Source organism: Heterodontus francisci, chromosome 10 (assembly GCF_036365525.1).
Source record: "Heterodontus francisci isolate sHetFra1 chromosome 10, sHetFra1.hap1, whole genome shotgun sequence".
NCBI classification, from domain to species: domain Eukaryota; kingdom Metazoa; phylum Chordata; class Chondrichthyes; order Heterodontiformes; family Heterodontidae; genus Heterodontus; species Heterodontus francisci.
The window spans coordinates 62,447,600-62,471,075 of NC_090380.1; the positions used below are offsets into that span (position 1 = coordinate 62,447,600).

A 23,476-nucleotide genomic window follows, 5' to 3' on the forward strand; every position below is an offset into this window, starting at 1 on the left:
TTATTATACTCAAGTCCTGGAGTGGAACTTGAACCTATAACCTTCTGACTCAGAGTCAATGGTACAGACCACCGACTACATAGTCACAGGCAATACCTTTACACAATTCTTCATGTGAAAATTTGCTTGTGTGCCCTATCTTAATGTGGAATTGGCTGCGATCGAAACTACACTGTAGTATAAATGGGCAGTTTTTTATGGCAGCAATGTCCTTGATTGGATGTTAGAGAAACTCTTCCTGAGAGGTCCTCGAATATAATTACACAATTAAAACCATTTCGAGTGGTTACAAAGAAATATGATTCATTTTATTATTTTTCTACTTCTGTTTTAACTTTGTTTCAGCATTGTATGTTGATAACATTATTAAAGTTGTTTCCCGGAGGAGCAAGTGAGCCTGTAACTGTGATAAAAGATCAATTAACATTAATAGAGGTTCATTAATTAAACCAAATGATCTTTAATTGTATGTCTGCATAATTGAACTTTCTCATGTTGTGAAATCACATAAGTGATCTAGGGTAACCCCTTTCATGCAGTTAGCACCAGCATTTTTATTGCAATTTTGGCCCCTGCTCTCTTAATGTTGGGGTAGAGGTTCCACTTTGGGCACATTTGGCAGCCCAGGCGTAAATTGCGCTAGTTTTGAAAAGTGTGTTTTCTTCTTCAAGTTGCTGCTCAAACTCATTTGCATCTCACAGAATGTAAAATCTGCCAGGAACCAGCAGAATCGGACAGTGTTTTAAAACGTAATGACCTGGATTTTGTAAATAGCAGCAAGGAGACAGTGCTCGCCACGGACCTTGAAGAAAGCTTCCCACGAAGATTGGTGAACACACTGGCATGGATTTCACCTTTCCTGGCATTAATTTCATGGTCATTCAGCAATAGGGGATCTCTAGAATCCAGCAGCAGTGATGTCATCAAGCAAGCTAAGCAACCAATTATATTGAAGCGTTCTCACAATGACCGGGATTTCACGTTGGGTACCGGCCACCAACTGAAAAGTCGGTGGCGAACCCACTTCCGCCTCGCCTGGGGATCCGACCCCCATTTTAGGGGGCCCAAGCTTTAATTGTTCCAAGGCAGGACTTCCACCCGCTTGATTGCGGAAGTCCCACCTCATTGAGCTGCCGGCCAATCAGCGGGCTGGCAGCTCTTAGTCCCAGCAGCACCACTGGGAGCGGTGGCCACAGCTGGGACTGCAGCCCGGCCGAAGATATACGAAGACGTGGAGCTGGGAGGAAAGGTTAGTTTTGGTTGCCTCGCCGGGGGTAATCGGTCGGGCCCCGGCAAGGCAAGGGTGGTCAGTTGGAGGTAAGGGGGGCATGTTGAGTTTTGGGGATGCTTGGGGTAGTGGGGGGGTCCTCCGTCAGGCACCCTATGCCCGATGAGTGGCCACTTAAGGGCCGTGATTGACATGGGGCGGATGGGCCGTTTATCGCCCCCCCCCCCCCCCCCCCACGTAAAGGGGGACGGAGGCAGGAGTGAGTCAGGAAAGCCTCCCGTAGCCTCCCACTCCATTTTACGCCACCACCACCACCCCCAGCCACCATCCAGCTCTTTAGGGTGACGTAAAATTCCTGCCAATAAGTCAGGAAGTAACAAGTTTGTCTTACTTGTAGTGTTCACTTGTTATAATTTTACAGAAAGCAAAATAAAGATTGGGATTTACGCATAGGATTAAGGTAGAACTTGAAATATCATAAACTTCAAAAAAAAAAATTTAAACTATCTAAGGAATTTTTATCATGGAATGAAGATATTTGACAGTCCACAAATATAAAATTAGTTTTTCAGGGCCAATTGTTCAGTAATTATGAGTTAGCATGCCATCATAAACCCAGTGACACCTCATTCAACAAGACTTCAAATTTTCAAGGATTTTTACAGTGGGAATAGAGCATAAAAAGGGGAAGTTCACATAAATTCAGTGATTTCTAATTGATTTCCATCTGTGAGGACTTCAACACTGCACCCTGTGGAGGAGCGGGTATCGCTGACGTATAACTGCTCATGTGCGGACTCCAGAAGTTGCTGTCAGTTTCACAGCGTAATGGCAGCAAATGCCGACAGTTTTGCCATCATGACAACTGCAAAATCCAGGCCATATTTTTTTGCTGTATGAATATTGCTTGATATATTTAAGCTTGGTCATTTGGTGCAGTTTGATTAATACAGCTGAAAATGGGTTTATCAAAAAATAAGCATTTTAATCAAAATGTCTAGTCCACCAACTGTAAGTAACCCGATTTTAAATAACTGAAAATGGGTTTTTAAAAAAAAAAGTTCTCCAGAACCATTTGTTAGTTATATTGGTGTACAGTAGTCATTGTTTTGATAAATTTTTGGGAAAAAATTCAAAAGCTTTTAAAATATGCCTATTCATGTCCTTGCAGCCAAAAGAACAAACTTAATTTTAGGAGCCCCCTTGTGCTTGGTTTGACCAATTTTGGGCAAATAGCACCAAAAAGCAGTGCAACTTAGCGGAAACAGCGGGGCGCTGACCCTTTGATTGAGTTCTGATTCCATGGGTATCAGTTACTCTTTAGTACATCATCCAAATGGCCAATAATTGTCTGAGCCTTGATGGTGAGTACAATTGGTGTATCTAACTATTAAGGACATGACAGTCCAGCCTGATTGCACATGTGCTTCTAGTCGAGCTTGCCATGTAGCAATCAGGAGCGGTAACCAACCTCTGTTATTTATACAGAAATATTTAAAAGGAAAGCAATCAATGGAAACAGAATACTTAAAGATTTTTAAAATTATTTATTACATTAGTACTTGTAAAAACTGAAAAATTACAAAATGCTGTTCAGCATTAACTTCAAATTAATTGTAACAAAGGGCTGAATTTTACAAGCCCCTCGACGCCAGGGCTCCTGGTGGGGAGGCCCATAAAATTCTGCCAGGAGAGGCCCACCTTGACCCCAGCCGACGAGAAGGCCCCGCCGGATATTAGCGGCAACGGCGAGGCCTCAGTGCGGCCCCCCGCCGGTTGGCGGTGGGGCATTCATCTAAATATTTAAATAAGCATTAATGAAATGCAAATTAACTTAACTGCTGCCGCCGGCTGTCCCACGCCACTTTTACATCAAACCGGCTGCAACCCGCGCGCTTTCGGAACTCGGTTGGAGTTCCGAAGCGAGACACTGTTGTGGAGGGGGAAGAATAAAATGATCAGGGCGGGAGGGGTGGAGGAGCAGGGAAAGCACTTTTATTGGCTGTGGCATTGGTGGGAAGGGGTTGAAGGGCAAATATGAGAAGGTTCTTTTGGGGGGGGGGTGGGGGGTGTAGTTTGGGTCGGGAATAAAGTAAGTTTTGTGAATATAGGCAATGAAAAGACCATGGGGTGGGGGGGGGGGGGAATTGGGAAAGGGCCTCCATCTTTTAATTATTTATTAAAAACAAATTAAATCTAATATACACCTTTAAAAATTAAAATTTTTGCTAAGGGCTTGAAGCCCTTTAAAAATGGCACCTGCGCGGTGGCGCCGGATGCCATTGCCAGGGACACGGCGACCACCCCCTCTACATCGTTGGGGATGGCCGCTCCGCCCCCTCCAATTAAATCAGCCTCTGCGCGTGATATCGCGGGGACTGTTCGGCAGCACCTCTGTGTCGACTGATAAAATTCAGCCCAAAGAGTAAAATTGTTACACTTCAGCAATTGGCAAGTTGAAATGTTTGTAAAGTTGGTTTGTCATCAAAGGGACAGATTTTTCTGTGACTTTTTTTTCGTTCATGGGATGCGGATGTTGCTGGTTAGGCCAGCATTTCTTGCACTCATCAAGTTGGAGGAGGTTAGTGCTGGGAAATGGAACATTTTCTTTTTTGGGTGCCCATTAACATTAATCACTCCTAAATTAATCACAGCATAGTTAAATGCCGAATAAATATTCCTTTATGCTTCCTCAACAATCTACCTCAAATGTGACCGAAGAGTCTAGAAGGAAGGAACATAGATGTAAGATTAAATATATTTTCAGAGAATTTAATATCGTAGATGGGAAGAAACTGTTTCCATGGGCAGGCAGATCAGTAACCAAAGGGCACAGATTTAAGGGAATTGGCAAAAGAACCAGAGATGAAATGAGCTGTATTTCTTTTGCACCACGAGTTGTTATGATGTGGAATGCATGGCCTGAAAGGATGGTGAAGGAGGTTTCAATATAACTTTCAAAAAAGGAATTGGATAAATACTTGAAAATGAAACATATGTAGGACTGGGGGAAAGACCAGGGGAGTGGGACTAATTGGATAGCTGTTTCAAAGAACTGGTGCCGGTATAAGCTGAATGGCCTCCTTCTGTGCTGCATGATCATATGATTCTATTGAGGGATATGGGGATAGGATAGGCACAAAGGGGTTAGAACTTCTGCTTGTGTGAAAGATAAACACCAACCTAGGTTGTGTTGAATGTCCTGTTTCCCATATTGTTTCGATTTAATTCTATGTAACAGCACCACTTAGTGTCAAATAAAATGTATTTTTGTACTGTGGGCCCAGGCGTAATTAGGAAATGAATTGAGACAGCCCAAATTCATTTCTGATATCTATAGTCCTTGCATATTATGTAATAAAACTCTAAAGGGGTCGCTAATGGGGGTAAGCATATTGTAGCACTTACACTGCAGGGTCTCCTCTTATACTTTGCTATATCTAGAGAGTCTGAAATAAAAGCAGCCTTTACATTGCCACAGCATCTGAAGTGTTTATCGGACAAAGCAGTCGGCAATGAAGTTGGATAACAATATGAAGTCCATGATGCAAATGCCCATATTCATTCAGCATATAATCATAATTCAGCTGGTAACACGCCCATTATCAGCCAGCAATTCATCACATAGAGTGTAACATGGGGTAATACAGGACAGTGTGCAGTAGCATTGTATTTATCTCGTAATTTGATGAGTAGTGAAATCATCTGCTCAATAAACAATTTCTTGATGGTAAAATCTTCAGTGATATGTGAACCTAATGCAGGTAGGTGGAACAATAAGCATGGGCATTCAATTTTGTTGGTTTAAACTTGATGACACACTGGTAAGCTGACAATTCAGTAGCCTAGATTTAAATTATAATCAAAGCTGTAACCGGTTTTAGATAACATGAAAGTTAAAGGTTAATGATAATCATACAGAACAAAATGATAAACAGGTACATGTGAAATTTCTTCACAAAACCGATGTTCCAAGTTATGTTTAAAAATATCAAAACAAGTACATAACTTCCTTCCACTGATTAACTCAGAAGGTGTCACACTGATAATATGAAGTGCTGTGCAATATCTCAACAAAAACACACTTCAATTCTGAAACTGTCTGGTTCAGGAATTGCATGCCAGTCAATCTGGAAAGCAAGAATGAAAAGAATTAACTACATTATACATCTGGTGGCCTTCTTATGTAACATAATCAAAGATGCTGCACGTGAGTGTGAAGCCTATCAGATCAACATGCCTGTAAATCCTGAAGGAACTAGGACTTGGCAAAGGCAGTTGTTATGCCAATGTGTTTTGTTGAATGATAATTTTCTTTGGTGCATTGACTGGAGATCTGAATTTATCTCTTTTAAAAAATACATTCAAGAAGACCAGCTAAAAGGATGCCTTTGCTAGCAGCTTAAGATGATCATCTAGTCTGCTACATTGTATCCTACATTGCAAATGACTGTGAGGAGTGACAGAAAATGGCTGCATATCCCAGCAAGAACCAAGACCAAGGAAGTTTAAAGGAACTGCTTGTTCTTTTCCTTTTCATCAAGCAGAGAAATACTGTTCACTGCTATGTTTGAATCCTTGAGTGACTATCATGTGACAACCCCCTCCCTATCTGTGGTTTTAAGCTAGTGTTTTTCTCTGCAGCAGAAGAGAAGCATCTGGACTCTGACATGAGCAGACCTTAACTGGGGGTCCCTCTCTCTCTCTCCATTCCAGCTTGAAAGCTTTCAAATCTTGCTTGTTGACTGACCACCTTTCCATACCCTGCCTACAATCAGAAATCCCATTAGAGGAAATCATCTGCATATCTATCTCCAAGAAACCCATCAAACCAGTCATCTACCTCTTCAAACTAAAAGCCTCAGGAACACTGAATTCAGCTAGAAGGCAGCCGAATCACCAAACTTCACAGACTGTATTTATTTTTATGGACTCTAACTCAACCCATCTATATGTCCTCACTCAGTAACCTATTTGTGTGTGTATAAACTTTTAGTGTGCATGTGTGAGTGAAAGTTGGCTTGTTGTTTATTATTTTAATTGTGTGGTTTAAGTACAATAAAGTTAACATCTTTCTTTGTTAACGCAAGAAAACCTGTCCGATTACATACTTGTTATGATCATAACAAGAACACCTACTGAATTGGCCAGTACATTCACTTTAAGAAAGAATTAAAGCTATTGTGGTCAAACAAGGAGAGGAAAAATAGGGAAGCCCTTCAACCCCTCCTCACTTGACTGTAACATAGTATATTCATGTTGATTTTACAAGCTGGAGACATGAAAATTTTGTTTTCATCATTACTGCCACTTCAAAATTCTGAGAGAAGAAAGTGATATGTATTGTACTTGTATAGTGTGTAACTCAACACTGGAGCACCTCACCACTGGTAGGAGTAAGCATATTGTAGCAAATACACTTGAGGGTCACCTCTTATACTTTATTATATCTAAAGAGAATGTTCCAGGGAGTTGGAAGTAAAAGCAGCCTTTACATTACCACACCAACTTGCATGTTTATCGTACATAACAATTTCACTTCGGACTTTGCTGGCATACCAGTAAGCAGACAGTGGAGACTTTCATCTCATCACTGTAACTAGATATGAACCATAGTCCTGTGACTGAAAGCATTGTGTCTGGCCCACTCTACAAACCGGTTCCCTAAAATAATTTTTATTGGGATATTTTCACAGCTATCAATTGATTCTCAATATATTTAATTTATTGCTTTTGTCCAATAGGAACACCTTGTTAAATTGAACAGTTGAATTTCCACAGAACATCTCAACTAAAATATTACACTTTGTATTTAGATTTTACGCTGAAGATTATTGTGATGAACCAAAGAGCAGCTCAGCAAAAGGAATGCCTTCACTTGTACAGAATGTATCGATTTGCATACAAACTTTATTTTCTGTTATGACAGAAGGGAATATGGTCCTCTTTACAAATCTTCCCTCTGGGACCATTAAATGGAGAGATGATAGCATGATATTCATTATCTCAGTTACCTACTAATAAGAGCTCCCTAATTACACTGAGGAAGAAAAAGCAGTGACAAGAATATGATGTCCACCAGTCATTTTCCTGGTGCAAACTAAACTTGCATAACTTTGCAACTCATTGGTAGTGCAATCAGGTTTACCTGTCATATAAAAATCTGTATCCATTTAAGTATCTTCCATTTATTCAGGGACTAATGGGTAACAGGGCATGGGTTACAGGGCAAGTTAATCAGAATATAGATAACGTACACCATTTGTTAACAGTGTTTCTGTAGATCTTTGAAACACTTTCAGAATGTTCTGCATTCCCATACATCTGCAAATTCAGACTTCCCACATTGATACTATTGTTGATGCCATTTATAAATGATTAGGGGGCAGGACTAAAATCAAGGAAGACTGCTGTAATTCGACTATTGGTAACTGTTCTGTTTCCCATTACCTAACCAATTGCCTAATTTACAGCTTTGTCATTGAGCTTTCATTTAAGAAAACACTAGCCTAGCAGACATAAAACACACAAACAACATATGAACAATGATGGACAGAAAAAGACCCTCTGGTCCATCCAACCTGTCTCACAAAATTCTGTTACCCGTATCTCAATATGTACACTCCCCATCCCACCTAAAAACCATGTGATCACCTCAGAGAGAAAAAAAAAGATAAAATGTCTGGCCAATTTGGGGGAGAAAAATCTGCAGAAATCCTTACCAACCTCCTCCCCCAGCCCCCGCCGCACCCCTCCCCACCTCTCCCCTCCCAGGCCCCTCGGTAATCAAAACTAGTCCAGGAGATATCTCTGGCCTCAAATTCATTGCAGTACCTACCTTTTATAAGTGGTGATCTCTGCCCCAACCAGAAAAGGCTCCAGCTTTCACTTGAAGTAATTCAGCGAACCAGTGTCCAGTACACAAACCTATTCCAGAGGTCTACTATTCTCTGGGAAAGGAACTACCTTCTGACATCTAACCTAGATGTGGCCTTGTACAACTTAAAATTGTGACCCCCGGGCCTCCCTAACCTATTTAATTGGAACAAATTGCCAATTTGAACACAATCTATTGCCTTCATTGTCTTAAAAATAAAAAAGCAGAATAGTTTGTCAATGGTGAGAGACTGAGAAATGTTTGCATTTAGAGGGGCTTGGGTGTCCTTGTATATGAATCACAGAAAGTTAACGTGCAAGCAAATGGTAAGTTAACTTTTGTTACAAGAGATTGTAGTTTGAGTTAAACAAGTTTTACTACAATTATACAGGGCATTGGTGAGGCCACACCTGGAGTACTGTGAATGGTTTTGGTCTCCTTACCTAGGGAAGGACATACTTACCCCAGAGGGAGTGCAATGAAGGTTCACTGCACTGGTTCCTGGGATGAGGGGATTGTCCTATAAGGAGAAACTGAGTAGACGAAGACCAGATTACCTGGGAATTTAGATGAAATGGAGGTAATCTAATTGAAACATATAAAATTCTTAACGGGCTTGACAGGGTAGGTAATGAGAAAATGTTTCCCCTGGCTGGGGAGTTCAGAACATGGGGTCACAGTTTTAGTATAAGGGGTTGGCCATTTAGGACTGAGATGAGGAAAAATATTTTCATTCGAAGATTTGTGAATCTTTGGAATTCTGTACCCCAGAGAGCTGGGGATGCTCGGTCTTTGAGCATATTCAAGACAGAGGTCAATAAATGTTTAGATGCAAAGGGAATTCAGGCATATGGGGATAGTGTGGGAAAGGTAGAGTTGAGGTCGAAAATCAGCCATGATCTTGTTGAATGGCAGAACAGGCTCGAAGGGCCAAATGACCTACTTCAGCTCCTGTTTCTTTTATTCTTATGGGCACTTCTCTACAATGTGGAGTTCAATCTCTTTCAACCTATCTTGATAAATGCACACAATGGGCTGGAGTTTACCAACCCCGTCTTCAGGGGTTGTGGTTTGGGGGACCGAGGGACTGGAAAATGCCTCCAGGAGAGGTCTGCCACGGGCCTCGACGCTGGGAAAGCCCGGCCCCATATTGCTGGCTGTGATGAGGCCTCGTGGCGGCAGCACCCCACCCCCACCATCGCCCTGCCCCCACCCCACAGCTGCTTGGCAGCAGCATCAAAATTAAATATGTAAATGTATTTAAAGTAATGAATTAAATACTTAACCTCTCCCGCCGTCGGTCCCAGTGCCATATTGGTGGCATCGGCTGGCATTCCTGTGCGATCGGAGATCCAAGGCTGAACACTTGGGAGGGGGAGCAGGTAGGTTTTCAGGACGGTTGGGGGGGGTGGATGGTGGGCAGAGGGGTCAAATGTTTTTACTTTGTCGAGGGGTAGTGGGAAAGGGTAAAGTTCATAGTTTGTGAAACTTAGGGGTGGGGGGGAAGGTCGGGTGCACTAGGTAAGTTCTTTTTGCTGGGGGAGAGGGCAAGTAATAAATTCGATTGTCTTTGGGAGTTGGAGAGGTTCGGGATAACTTTATTTAATTTTTTACACTCATGTTTCTTTAAAAATTTAAATTGAAGGGCTAGAAGTCCTTTAAAAATGGCGTCGGCGCCTGCGCAGTTGCTCCTGACGCCGTTGCCGGGAATGGACCGCCCGCCCCCTCCATGTCATCAAGGGGGCCAGTCTGCCCCGGCCATGTAAATGAGCCACCATGTTTAATATCGCAACCGCTCCACAGAGTAAAGCCTGCGCATGCGGGCCGCCATCTTTGAAGCTCGCTGCCGATCTCAGCAGCGAGCTTGTATAAAGCAGCCCAATGAGTTTATCTACCACTAATCCAAGAAAAATCAAACCATATACAGAGTAGCCTACCAGAAAGCAGATTGTCAGCTACAGTAAGTAACAAAACAACTTTTTGTTAAAAGGAAACAAGGACATCTAATTTGTTGCCCTTGCTCCATCCACAGTCCAGTCACAGTGGTATCAGGAGAATGCATATGCAAAGTGAATATACCTGTCCGCATTCTCACTGTCATTACTTTAAAGCCAAAATGGCCCAATTCCACAAACCCTTAAACCCTTGTAATTTGAAATTGTTTTAGTTGCCTGCCTCATATAGATGCTTATATAAAATACTCAATATTGAACAATAAAATAAAAAGATAATATAAACTGGATGGAGTCTGTTCCAATCCAATTATTTGTGCTAAAAATTATTGTAAAGGAGCTTACAATACCAATCACTGGGTATTCTCAACATCTGGTTACACTTCTGTTCAATTGACATTCTGTGCAATATTGTACATCTCTAATTGAACTTAATGTTGCAGATCAGCAAGTTAATTATTTGTTATTTTCTCAAATTAGTAATTTTACAATGAAGACATGAAAGAAAGTGCCTTGTTTGGAAAAACAATGGATTAACGCCAGTATCTGAAATTGATGTCATGATGAGACTTTCAGCAACATAAAAGTTTTCATGGAAAACACATCAGAGAAAGGTCTTGGGGTGAAAGTCTCCTCTTTGTGCTGGCTGTAGCTATTCCATATTTACAGAACAATGAAATTTCTAGGTACAATCAGTGCAGCTTCTGTCCGTGTATTGGCACAAAAATAAACAGCATGTGTATGCTGACCCACTTTGATGGGCTCGTAACATAAATTTGCAAAATCTCAATGACCAGTGTGAGTTTCTAAACTTGTATTCCGCAACAGTCATACTTAAGGTGTCTGTTTTGATTCTTCAAAAGCCTTCCTTGAAAGAGTCAGTGATTAAAGAAATTTGGCAGTACCAAGGCCAGAATTTTACTGGCACACCATGGGTCCCACTGCTGGGCCGAAATACAGGTCCTGAGCTTGCACAGGCAAATGCCAGGACAGGAGGAGAGATTTTACTGGTGCCAGCCAATTGAGGCTGCCACTGGCACCACCTGCCCCTTCGAGCAGCTGGCCCAATCAGAGGGCAGGCAGCTCAGCAGCCTGGCAGCACCAGTAGGAGAGGTGGCCGCTGCTGAGGCTGCAAACAGAAGGAGAGGTTGCCTCCATATTGGGGTGCCCTTGAAGAGCCAGGAAGAAATTTTCTTGTGCCAGGGCCAAGCAGGCCGACCCTGGCAATCAGAGGGATGAACCCTCCAGTAGCAGTGTCAGGCTGCCGGGGGCCCCTCCATGGGCCATCATGTCACCAGAAAGGCAGCCCCACCCCCACCCCGGGAAGCTACTGGGAAGCTGCCTCGATGTACTTGGTGGTCTCAATGGGGTCCATTCTTACACCAGTAAGATGCCAGAAGGGGCATAAAATGGCCATTAATAGACCAGTTCATTACTTAATTGGACGCCCACTTCCAGTCGGCAGGTGACCGAGCTGCTGCCATTTCTGCCTTTCAAAATATCCCGTGATGGCAGGAAGATGTCGGGCTTCCCTCCCAACACCACCTTCTGCCATTTTACCAGCCCTCCCACCTCTCAACCCGTCTTCAGACAGCTGGTAAAATCCTGACCCAAGGTGCTGGATATCTCCTGAATGACTAGACAGTGCTAATGATGGGTTATTATTTGTCTTCTGTGCAAAACAATTCCCCATTCCTCCGCTCTGCCTATGGATGGCAACCCCAGTATGGGGCTGTTTGAACAAGCTTCTGGCCACAACACATATTAAAATCACTTCTGTCGAAGACCTTTGGGTGGAAAAATGGCCATAGAATCCTGAACCATGAAATGTGGCTAATAATAAACAACCTTCAAATTCTTAATTTTCTGGGCTCGGTAATATAATTGATTAAAAACTTCCTTTTCCCTGTCCATTATTTATCCCTCATCAACATCACAAAAACAGATTACCTGGTCATTAACGCATTGCTGTCTGTGGAAGTTTAATGTGCACAAATTGTCTGCCATATTTCCTACATTACAACAGTGACTGCACTTCAAAAGTAGTTTCATTGGCTGTAAAGTGCTTTGAGACGTTTGGTGATCACGAAAAGCACTATATAAATGCTCAAGGGCCTGAGTTTGAATTCACTTTGACTAATGGATTTGGGTATCCTCTGTGATAGTAAAATGTCTTGCACTGAATTATTCTAGTTAACATGCTGTAACAGCACAGTATAGAATTAATATCAAATTCTATTGTCAAGCTCATTCAGGAATTTCATTTTGAGATCATAAGGAACACGGGAAATCAGTGAGTGTAAATAATTTGCAGTAAAGGCATACTATCTGAAGGTGCATTTTGAGGTTTATTTTAAGGCAGTTTGAGGGTGATTTGCATTGCATTTAGTCTGTCATACTTAATAGTGCTTGATGTTGTCAGAGGGCAAAGTGGAAAATAGACCATTCTGAAGCCCTGTCATTACTCCTTGACAGGTACTCAGAGAAAAATCATTTCATTGTCATACTGGAAATTACTTCAAACAATACACATACAGTCTAAAATCTTGGAGTAAAAGATTGGAGACAAATTAAAGCTGAAACAAATCTAGGCACAAATAAAAACAGGAAACCTTCACTTTTGCAAAATTTGGCAGGAATTTTATGCTGACTGCCGGGGTCTCGATGTCAGGGGAAACCGACACCAAGATCCCCACACTGCCTCTTGGACGGAAGGCATGTGGATTTAGTGCCAAACAGGCACTTAACTGGACAGCTGTAGGCCTTCCATAGGATCAGAAGCCCCGGCCTTGCATAACTGCCGGCCATCAGAGGACTGCTGCTCTAGTGTCACTGCGGAGGCGCTGGAACCAGGCTTAAGTTAGGTTAGGGCAAGAGGGGTCTCGTAGGAAGGGGGTTGCACGGGGGGAGGGTCAGCAGCTAGGGCAGGGGAGTGGCCTTCAGTGGGCCCCCCTTCCCGATGCCCAAGGCACCACGTACCTTTGAACGAGAGAACCCCCCCCCCCACCTCACCCAAGGAGCCGGAAAGCAGCCTGCACAGCTTTTTGTGCTGTGCTTCCCGTGCGGCGACAGGGCTTCCCGGCACACAGGTAATTGCGGCTGTGGTGAAAAGTGGCTTTTAATTCAGGGTTAATTACCCAGTTAAGAGCCTCAATTAGCGGCGGGGTGGGAAGGCCGTTCACAGGCCTTCCTGCCCCAGACTAAATTTTTTTGATGTGGGATGGTGACAGGCTTCCCCCCCCCCCCCCACCACCCCCACCAACTGCCACCATCCCACCTGATGTTATGCTGTCCCCACCTCCAAACCCCCTGCAGGGGAAAACATAAAATACCACCCTTCATTTCTCCTCGAGGAGACTGAAATTCTTCTCTTCATTAATTTTAGTAGAACAATTATATGAGCACAGTGGCGCAGTGGTTAGCACCACAGCTTCACAGCTCCAGGGACCCGGGTTCAATTCTGGGTACTACCTGTGCGGAGTTTGCAAGTTCTCCCTGTGACCGCGTGGGTTTTCGCCGGGTGCTCCGGTTTCCTCCCACCGCCAAAAGACTTGCAGGTGATCGGTAAATAGGCCATTGTAAATTGCCCCTAGTGTAGGCAGGTGGTAGGGAATATGGGATTACTGTAGGGTTAGTATAAATGGGTGGTTCTTGGTCGGCACAGACTCGGTGGGCTGTATCTATAAATAAAATATGATCTTACTTTGTACTTTTGCTATTGTTTTTGCTCAAATTGACACTGGGAGTTATTCCACACCCAAGATGATACTCAGTTTCACGCATAATGCACACACACAGTTGACACTCAAAAAAAAATACAAAGGTTGGATGACTCCAATACATTGATTAAATTCTCAATTACTCTAATATTGGAGCAGTTTTGCGTACATTGTATGTTAATTGTAACAACTGTCATTAGCACAGTTTAACCCAAATCCTCAAAAATACACATAGCTGTTAATTTAATAGTGCCAGGATTTCCTTTTTTTAAAAAATAAAACATACTGACTTGGATACAAATTGCCGTTTCCCAGTGCTTTCAAATCATATGGTTACCTGGTATTTAAATTCACCCCCAACACTATGTGGTATGTTTTCCCAGTTTCAGCTGAACCGTTAGGTAAACCATTTGTGACAGAGAAAATTTTAAATGCACCATCTTTTCTTTTTAAAAGCTTTTCTTTTTCTGTTGGTTAATGAGAGATTTCAGTAGCCAATGTAAAGAAATTCTTTTCTTGGGCTGTGCCAGCCTTCTGGTCAACAGTCGAGACCTAGAGATGAACAGTGTTTAGTTTAGTTTAGAGATACAGCACTGAAACAGGCCCTTCGGCCCACCGAGTCTGTGCCGACCATCAACCACCCATTTATTACTAATCCAACACTAATTCCATATTTCTACCACATCCCCACCTGTCCCTATATTTCCCTACCACCTACCTATACTAGGGACAATTTATAGTGGCCAATTAACCTATCAGCCTGCAAGTCTTTTGGCATGTGGGAGGAAACCGGAGGAAACCCACGCAGACACAGGGAGAACTTGCAAACTTCACACAGGCAGTACCCAGAATTGAACCCGGGTCGCTTATGAGGGAAAAGTATTGGAGCGAAATGTATTTTAATATATTATGTGAAATAAAATCATTATTATTTTGATCATTTGCATGTTTTCAATTAGTCGGTATAATGTCTAGTGACCCCGTAATGTGGGCGGCACAGTGACACAGTGGTTAGCACTGCAGCCTCACAACTCCAAGGACCCGGGTTCGATTCTGAGTACTGCCTGTGCGGAGTTTGCAAGTTCTCCCTGTGACCGCGTGGGTTTTCACCGGGTGCTCCGGTTTCCTCCCACAGCCAAAAGACTTGCAGGTTGATAGGTAAATTGGCCATTATAAATTGCCCCTAGTGTAGGTAGGTGGTAGGGAATATGGGATTACTGCAGGGTTAGTGTAAAAAAAAAATGGGTGGTTGTTAGTCGGCACAGACTCGGTGGGCCGAAGAGCCTGTTTCAGTGCTGTATCTCTAAATAAAATTAAAAAAAAGAAACTGCTTATTTAAGAAGTGTTAAATTTGCACACAATTGTGTCTGCACCACTTAACTTGCTGAGGGTAGACTTTCCACTTTTCAGCGTAATCATAACACTGGGTGAAAAATTCACTTGAAATTGCACTGTTTTTCTGAGGCAAAGTTATGGCTCAAGCTTCCGTCCAAACTCATTTGCATAACCTAATACATAAGGGCTGGATTTTACCAGGCCCTCAACGTCAGGCTCTGTGGGGCATGGGGGGTGGAGGGGGGAGCCAGAGCTGGTTCCGGTAGAGGAAGCTCTATGGCGGCCGCCACCCCCGCCCCCCAGTCCCCAAACCGCGGGTGGGCAACAGGACCTCAATTTCAATATTTAAATCAGTGAAATTAATATATTTAAATATACTTACTGTCAATCTTCCTGGCCCACCGCGATCGTCAGTGCAGCGGCCGGTACTCCCGCACCTTCGGTTCCCCATCTGGGAAAAGCAGGCGTGACACTGCTGGGGAGGGGGGTGGGGGGAGTCAAGATTTTCAATGCAGGGAAGAAATGGGGTCAAATAAATGTAATGAGTGTAGGGGATGGTGGGAAGGGGTGTACTTTAAACTTTGTGCAGTCTGCGGGTGGGGGGAAGGGCAGATTTAAAAGGTACGTGTTTTGGAGGGGAAAGGGCAAATAGTTGATGTAATTGTTATTGAGGGGAGTGGGAAAGGGGCATTAGAATTTTATTTGATAAATTTTGGGGAGGTGTATCTTTAAAAATTTGAATATGCTGGCAGTGCTGGCTGCCCTTTAAAAATGGAGCCGGCGCCTGCACACAGGCAGCTGAAACCATTGCCAGTGTCGGACAGCCCACCTCCTCCACTTAATTGGAGGGGGGGGCGGGGCGGGCCGCCACGGCTATTTAAATGAGCCACCGCGCAGGAGATCACAGCAGCTCTGTGGCGACTCGCGCGCGTGTGGTCCGCTATTTTTTGAGTTCGCTGGCTCTTAAAATCCAGCCCAAAATCTTCCAAGAGTCAATGTATTCAAATATTGTTTATTCTTTGCTCTGCATTAAAAAAAAATCCTTGATGTATTTAAGACTGGCAATCTGGTGCAGTTTTATTAATACAGCTGCAACTGGGTTTCTCACAAAAAAATGATTTTTAATAAGTATACAATCTTTCACCTGTGAGTAACCTGATTTTAAACCACTGAATATGACAAAAATATCCTATACTGAACCATTTAATAGTTTCATGGTGTGCACTAGTCAGTTTTTTAGTACATTAAATATATTTAATTATGTAAAAACTTTTAAAACATGTCTTTGTTCCTTAAAAACTAGCGCAGTTTGAAGACCCTCTTCAAATTGGTACAATCAGTGGAAACTAGCTATCCTCAATATTTCTGTCTGGGGTGTGGCCAGTTTTGTGGGTGGGACTGGATCCAGGCAAATTGATTTTAAAACCAGTGTTAAAGATTGCGGAAACTGATTTATGTTTGATGTGACTCACATTTAAAATTCCCGATCTTGTTCGCTGGTTCGGCTGGTTACATTGATAACACTAGCGCAAACTAGCAGAAACTCTTAGTCCAGATGTCACATTTTGTTAGTTTTATTTTGTGTCAGATTTTTCCCATTATAACTTCCTGTGCTTATAATTATTATGGATTTTGCCTATGTAAACTGATCACACTGATTGGAAATTTAGTGTTCACATTATACAGAATAGCTCAACATTTTCATCCACCATTCCTTTTCTCAGTAACTGAAATTTCTAATTGTTCAGAAGGAGAGTTTGCGCAAAATAAAAATATAATAGTTCACACTTACCTGATTAAATTTATATATTAAATTGTCTTTTGTATCCTTATACCATAATTCATGTTTACTCAAAACCTTCAACCTTTCCCAAGAGCCTTGTATTGGGCTTGATATTTTTGTCCAGAGCTGCAACTGTCAGCTGAATTTAGATTGTATAGTATGAGCTTGTGTGGGATACCTAATTTCCCAGGATGCATCAGTGCTGTCTAGTCAGCTCCACTGGTGGAATATTTTTAGAGCTTCTACCACTTTCTGCTCAATAGTTTTTCTTCAAATCATTTTGATAAACCAGAGGATAAATTTCAAAAGAGTTTAAAATTTATATTGAGTTCTGTGATAGCCCCGCCCGCTCTCCCTGCCACTCTGCGATGGGACCCGACTTTAAATATTTAATAAAAGGCAATGAATACATTTAAATACAATTCCTCGCAATCTTACCGGCTGTAAGCGATCTTGCATGCGGCGGCCGGCACTTTCCTGTCCCGGGAAAGCTGACGCACCGAGATGGAGAAGGGAGGAACGTAGGAAACTTAGGATTTTTAGTGTAGTGGGCCGGGGGTGGGAGCGGGGCAACGGGATCAAATGCATGTATAATGTAGGGGAGGGGGTGACCTCTACATTTTGTGGGGGGTTGGGGGAGAGATCAAATCAACAATGTAGGTGCTTTTTTGGGGGGGGAATGGGGCATCCATTAATTTTCATTGTATTGGGGAGGGACGGGTAAGAAAATAATTTTCGGTGTATTGGAGGGGTGGGGTATTGGGTTCCACTGTGCAGGTCTGGCAGCCCTTTAAAAATGGCGCCAGTGCATGCACAGAGGCAGCTGACACCATTGTCAGCATCGCAAAGCCTGTCCCCACCATGTGATCGGGGGGGGGGGGGCAGCCGTCTTGCATATTATAATGAGCTGCTGCACGCTAGATCGCGGTGGCGCGTGGTCCGCGTGTTCAACCCTTAGTGTGTGTACTGTGACTGGCGATCAATCTGGCGTGTATTATTTTTCACATTAGCTCCTGTAAAGTCAGACTTTTGTCATATTATTTGCACAGTCACAGTTTCACCATCCCATATTATTGATTGGCTCAAAGCAACATACCAGCAAATTTAAATTGAACAGGTTGGCAACGTAGAAATAAAATGTGAGAGAAGAGGCTACACAACAGTTGAGAGAAACTATTAAGTACAACTGATCTTGAATGACCTGTCACGCAAATCTACCTATAAAAGAAAGAAGCAGCTTAACCAATTGAATCACTTAAGAGAAAGTTAGCAACTACATCTGTGCATGTGGTATTTGCATAATTCAACAACAGCAATTTGCATTTATATAGTGCCTTTAAAAAATCCTAAATTGCATCACAGGAGTGTTATCAAATAAGATTTGGAACTGAGCCACCACAGGAGATCTTAGGACAGATAATCAAAAGATTGGACAAAGAGGTAGGTTTTGAGGAGCCACTGAACACCCAGTATGCTTCAGTAAGTTTCTTGGAGTTGAAATTGACAGGTACTTGCTCTCATTCTGTAAGATTTTATGAATCCATTGACTTTTTTCAAAACTTGGATTAAACTGAAGATTGAATTCTCAAACCTTTAGTTTAGGCAAGATTCACATTTAAAATATTAACAGCTGTTCCTTTTATCAAAAGTTACCTCACAGACTTTGAGACAGCATCTGTGATTGACAGCATCTGTGGTTTATTTTGTTGATGTTTCAAATGTATTTTCCTCGATGGAGAAGTCAAAAAATATTTCAGATTGTTTCTACACATGATGTAAATCTAGCTGAAAAGTGAATTTGAACCATTGGATTCCCACTGGATTGGCTGCTGTCCCTGTAAACCATGGCAAGACCCTTCCTCTTCATTTTGGCTGCAGATTCAATTACAAACTCTTATTTTATTTATTTATTTATAGATACAGCACTGAAACAGGCCCTTCGGCCCACCGAGTCTGTGCCGACCATCAACCACCCATTTATACTAATCCTACACTAATCCCATATTCCTACCATATGCCCACCTTCCCTATATTCCCCTACCTATACTGGGGGCAATTTATAATGGCCAATTTACCTATCAACCTGCAAGTCTTTGGCTGTGGGAGGAAACCGGAGCATCCGGCGAAAACCCATGCGGTCACGGAAAACTTGTAAACTCCGCACAGGCAGTACCCAGAACTGAACCCGGGTTGCTGGAGCTGTGAGGCTGCGGTGCTAACCACTGCGCCACTGTGCCACCCATTATGTTGAAAACCAGCATGAAGTGGGTTGTACTTGAGCCCAAAGATGCAGGCCCAAGGTTTACTGGAAATTGGGCCTTGGGCTCATCTACATAATACCAGTGAACAATGGACATCAATCAGGTATCCCAATGCAGCTTGCTGTTCGGGGCCTTCTCAAAATTGCTCAACTTGGGTACCAGGCCAGCCCACATGTAAATCCTGGAGAAGCAAGTGTTCAGGAAAAGGAGGACAAATAACCTGCAGTATTGCTGTTCAGCCATGAGGAGCACACTGCTCTTCCTGACCCCAAATTAAGGTAAAAAGCATAACTTGCCTACATTCCCACAGCCGTCAGCAATCCCTTTAAATGCCATTGGTTAAACTATGACACATCTGGAAAATCTGAGTAGAGCATGCATGGGTCAGCCAGTGCACTTCCAGGAGGGAATTGCGAGATGTAAAGGTTCTGGGTGGTTCTGAACTTTTGGACAAGACGAAACAGTTGCAGACTGTAGTTCCGGTGCAACAAATTGAGGATTTATTAAGTAATAAAATTATACTTAACCAGTTTACAAGTCACACACGGTCTTTACTCTCTGCGGCGCTCGGACACAGATCGACACTAGTTCTGGCCTCTTACTTCTTTCTTCAGTAAAGCTGTGTTCCAAAGACCTACTATGCATAGTCTTTTAACCATTTCTTGGAGGTTTACACTCCTCACCAAACGACCCTCTCTGGTTCTTTTGTTTGGTCTCAGGTGCCTGTGATCACTCTCTTATTGGTTTCTTAAAGTGACAGACACATAGGGCAGCACTATCCATTACACCGTCCCTTGATTCTCTCAAGATAAGGGACTACATGTTTTATAGGAATTAGGGTTGTGTAATATCCAGGAATCCTGCTTATCTCTACAACTTGAGGAGACCACATGATTTTCAGGAATCCTACTCTGAGAGAATCATGTGGTTTCCAGGAAAGGGTCTACACATCTCATATTGTCTTATAAATGAAATTATTAAGGGTGAATAATGTTTTAACCATGATAAAAGTAAGAGGTGCATTACATAATCTCAAAACTAATACAAAACTAAAAGCTAGTTCCTATAACAATCAGGATATATAACTATATATACATAAATATATAACTAGGGTGTATAAAATACTAACTTGTAAAAATATGGCATATGAAAAATATGGCAGCAAGATTTCAAATACACTTGATTGATAAAAATGCATGGATACATGAATCGGATTGTGCGTGGAAATTGACCTATCTTCCCCCCCCGCCCCCCATGCATTTTTTTATCTAAAAAAACTTGGGGGGTTGGTGTTGTGTATTTCACTGAGTAGCTAACATGTAGACTCACAGCAAGCAGCCATTTTAGAACTAACTTTATTTACACCTCTCCAGCAGAGAGGACACTATAACAAATTGCTTAGCTATTGCAATATACGACAGGCGTGGTGATAGGGATCAATTTGTCCGCACCTTTGCAGAAAGACAATGAACCATTTTAGGAGGTTCAAAGGCTTTTTAAAAAAAAATATAAAGCATAAAATGTTTTATAGAGTCATTTTTTTGCTTATGCAGGTTTATATTAAAGATTCATGGGTTGATTTTCCACTCTGGGCTCTGACTGGGAGCCAGAAAGTATCATATACCTTAGTATAGTAGACCAGTGAGGAGACAGGTGTCCATGAATTTCCTGGCCTAGTTACATTCCTGGCACAGGCCCACCTCTGGAAGCACCGTGTGCTGGGGTAGGAAAAAATGGCCTGAGAGCATGAAGGATATCTGGCTTTCTACACCCAAAGATCGTAGGGATCAGGGTGGTGCGGGCAGGAGGGATTCTTTAATAAATTTAAAGTACCATCTTCTCTTTAACCATCTTTGAGCTGCCCCCAAAACACCTGCAAACTGCCTAATCCATGCAGGTCCCAGCACAAGGACATTACCATATTTTTTCAGGTGCCACATGACAGTGGAAGAGAAAAATAAGGCAGTTGGGCTGGAATGCTCCCTCTATTTCTATTTACATAGCTATGTTGGGCCCGCACACATTACAAGAGCAGGGCTGGTTATGTCAGCTTTGGGAACTCCGCAGAAGTCCTAGAGCAGCATTATGAGGATGCAATCAGTCTCTGCTCCCATTTCTTCTTTCCTGTACCTGGGAACTGGGCGTTCACGAAACAGTAAAGAGGAACATCTCCCTTTTATGTCTTGTCAAACACACTAATAGTGCATAAAGTGTTTGACTCATAGAATCATGGAATGGTTTCAGAAGGAGGCCAGTCAGCCCATTGTGTCCATGTTGTCTCTCTAGAAAGCACTCAGCTGGTCTCACTCCCCTGCCCTTCCTCTGCAGCCCTACTAACTTTTTCTCTTCAGATAATTATCCAATTGCCTTTTGAAAACCACAATTGAATCTGCCTCCATCACACTCTCAGGCAGTGCATTCCAGATCCTTACCACACACTGCGTAAAAATGTTTCTCCTAGTGTCGTCCTTGGTTCTTTTGCCAATCACCTTAAATTGGTGTTCTCTGGTTCACGACCATTTCATCAATGGGAACAGTGTCTCCCTATCTACTCTGTCCAGACCCCTCATGATTTTGAGCACCTCTATTAAGTCTCCTCCAAACCTTCTCTTCTCCAAGGAGAACAGCCTAAAGGCAGAAACTGGCTGATGATGGTGGATGGCTATGACAAGGGTTCATTATGGCCCAAAAGGAGCTAAAGCCAGTTATTAGTATCTCATTTTCTTGAGCCTCCCTTTCTTTAAGGGTGCCTGACCCAGCTTTCCCCCAACCAATACTGCCAGTTACCAGCAATTCACCCAGTACTACCAAACACTGCCCACCCCATCACCATTATTTCCAGACCCCTATCTCTAGGATCTCCTGCATAAGCCCCTATATCATCCAGTGCTCCCACATCAATGTTCCCTCATCTTAGGATGTCGCATTCTCCAATGTCCCAGATCCCAGATACCTCCCCCTCCCTGTCCCCAACACTCCGGGATCCTGAACTCTACTCAGTGCTCTCACTATCCCTTTCTGGTGCTTCTAGACACCAAGGCCGTCACTCAGTGCCCTCTGACCCCAGGGTCCTGAGAACCAATCCTCGTACTTCCATGTCTGAGGCTCTGTTCCCAGTGCTCCTAGATCCTAAACTGTTACCGCAGCATTAATACAGAAGCGTCAATCACATTTGCGGCAGCAGTACTGGTATACAAACCAACCTGTATAATTGTTAAAACCAACTGTTGAGAGTTTGTACCATTGTCTGTGTAGTTCAAAGTTAATTGGCATGTGATAATTTACCTTTAACATTTGTGTATTTTATTACTCTGTTAGCATGCAGGCCTGGGTTCTACAAAGCTTTTGCTGGAAACATCAAGTGCTCCAAATGTCCTCCACACAGCTTCACCCAGGAAGATGCCTCAGAAGTGTGTAACTGTGATACAAATTACTTCAGGGCAGAAAAAGACCCACCCACCATGGCTTGTACCAGTAAGTAATTACAGCTATCAGATCTTGGCTTCTCATGCTCTCTGTCTAAGCTATTAAAGTGGTTAAAGAAAAGTTTTTGGTGCACCACAAATAAAAGAAAAATCTGACTTGGCATAGAATTCACAACAGGAACCAACCACTACCTGGACTGATGTTGGAAAATTATGTGTAGAAAGAGGCTTCAGATGTTGCAGGTGTGGCTTAACCATGTAGAATCATATTAAGCTTCATTAAAAGTATATTCTAGTTAATAGTCGTTTTCTATATATTTAAATAAACATTGTGCTCATCAAAATAAGGGATGCAGTACCGTGGGATGGCAAATGTGTCCTTTTTGTACACAGTACTGACCTTGGAAGAGTATCCTCTTTTGGTAAAATACATTTTCCATCCTGGCCATCCTTGTAGTCTCTCTAAGGGCAGAATTTATTGGGCCCCCTGGAGATGGGTTAGGAGGTGTGGGGGTGGGGTGGTGGCCATAGATTTGCTACAAAAGGTGGGAGGCAGAAGGCCCGTCAACTTAACGTCGCACCATGATTAAGATGGGGCCAGGAAAGGTCTAGCACGGCTTTCCCACCTATAGGCCAATTGTAGCCCTTAAGTGACCAATCGGTAGCCACTTAAGGGTCTCTTCCATCCACTGCTGGAATTAAACCAGCAGCGAGGTGGAGTGGGGGGATAGGGGCCTCTACCATGCTGGGAGTTTGCCCATTAAAACAAGGTGACCTGCTGGGAGGGCCCCAGTTGGGAGGGCTTCCTCTCTGGGCAATTTGTGACCCACGGAGGGCCCAGAAACAAATGCCACCCCTCCGGTAACAGCCCTGCCTGCACTCCCCACCCTTATCAC

The 23,476-nt window shown here is 42.9% G+C and overlaps 1 protein-coding gene across 1 annotated transcript in view; it reads left to right on the forward strand.

The window, feature by feature from the left end:
* Positions 1-23,476, forward strand: part of epha6 (eph receptor A6) — an 888,039-nt gene that overhangs the window by 463,711 nt on the left and 400,852 nt on the right. Inside the window, exon 4 of the mRNA XM_068040607.1 lies at positions 22,474-22,629. Within this exon, the coding sequence (XP_067896708.1) occupies positions 22,474-22,629 (156 nt within the window). The remainder of the gene's footprint in view (positions 1-22,473; positions 22,630-23,476) is intronic.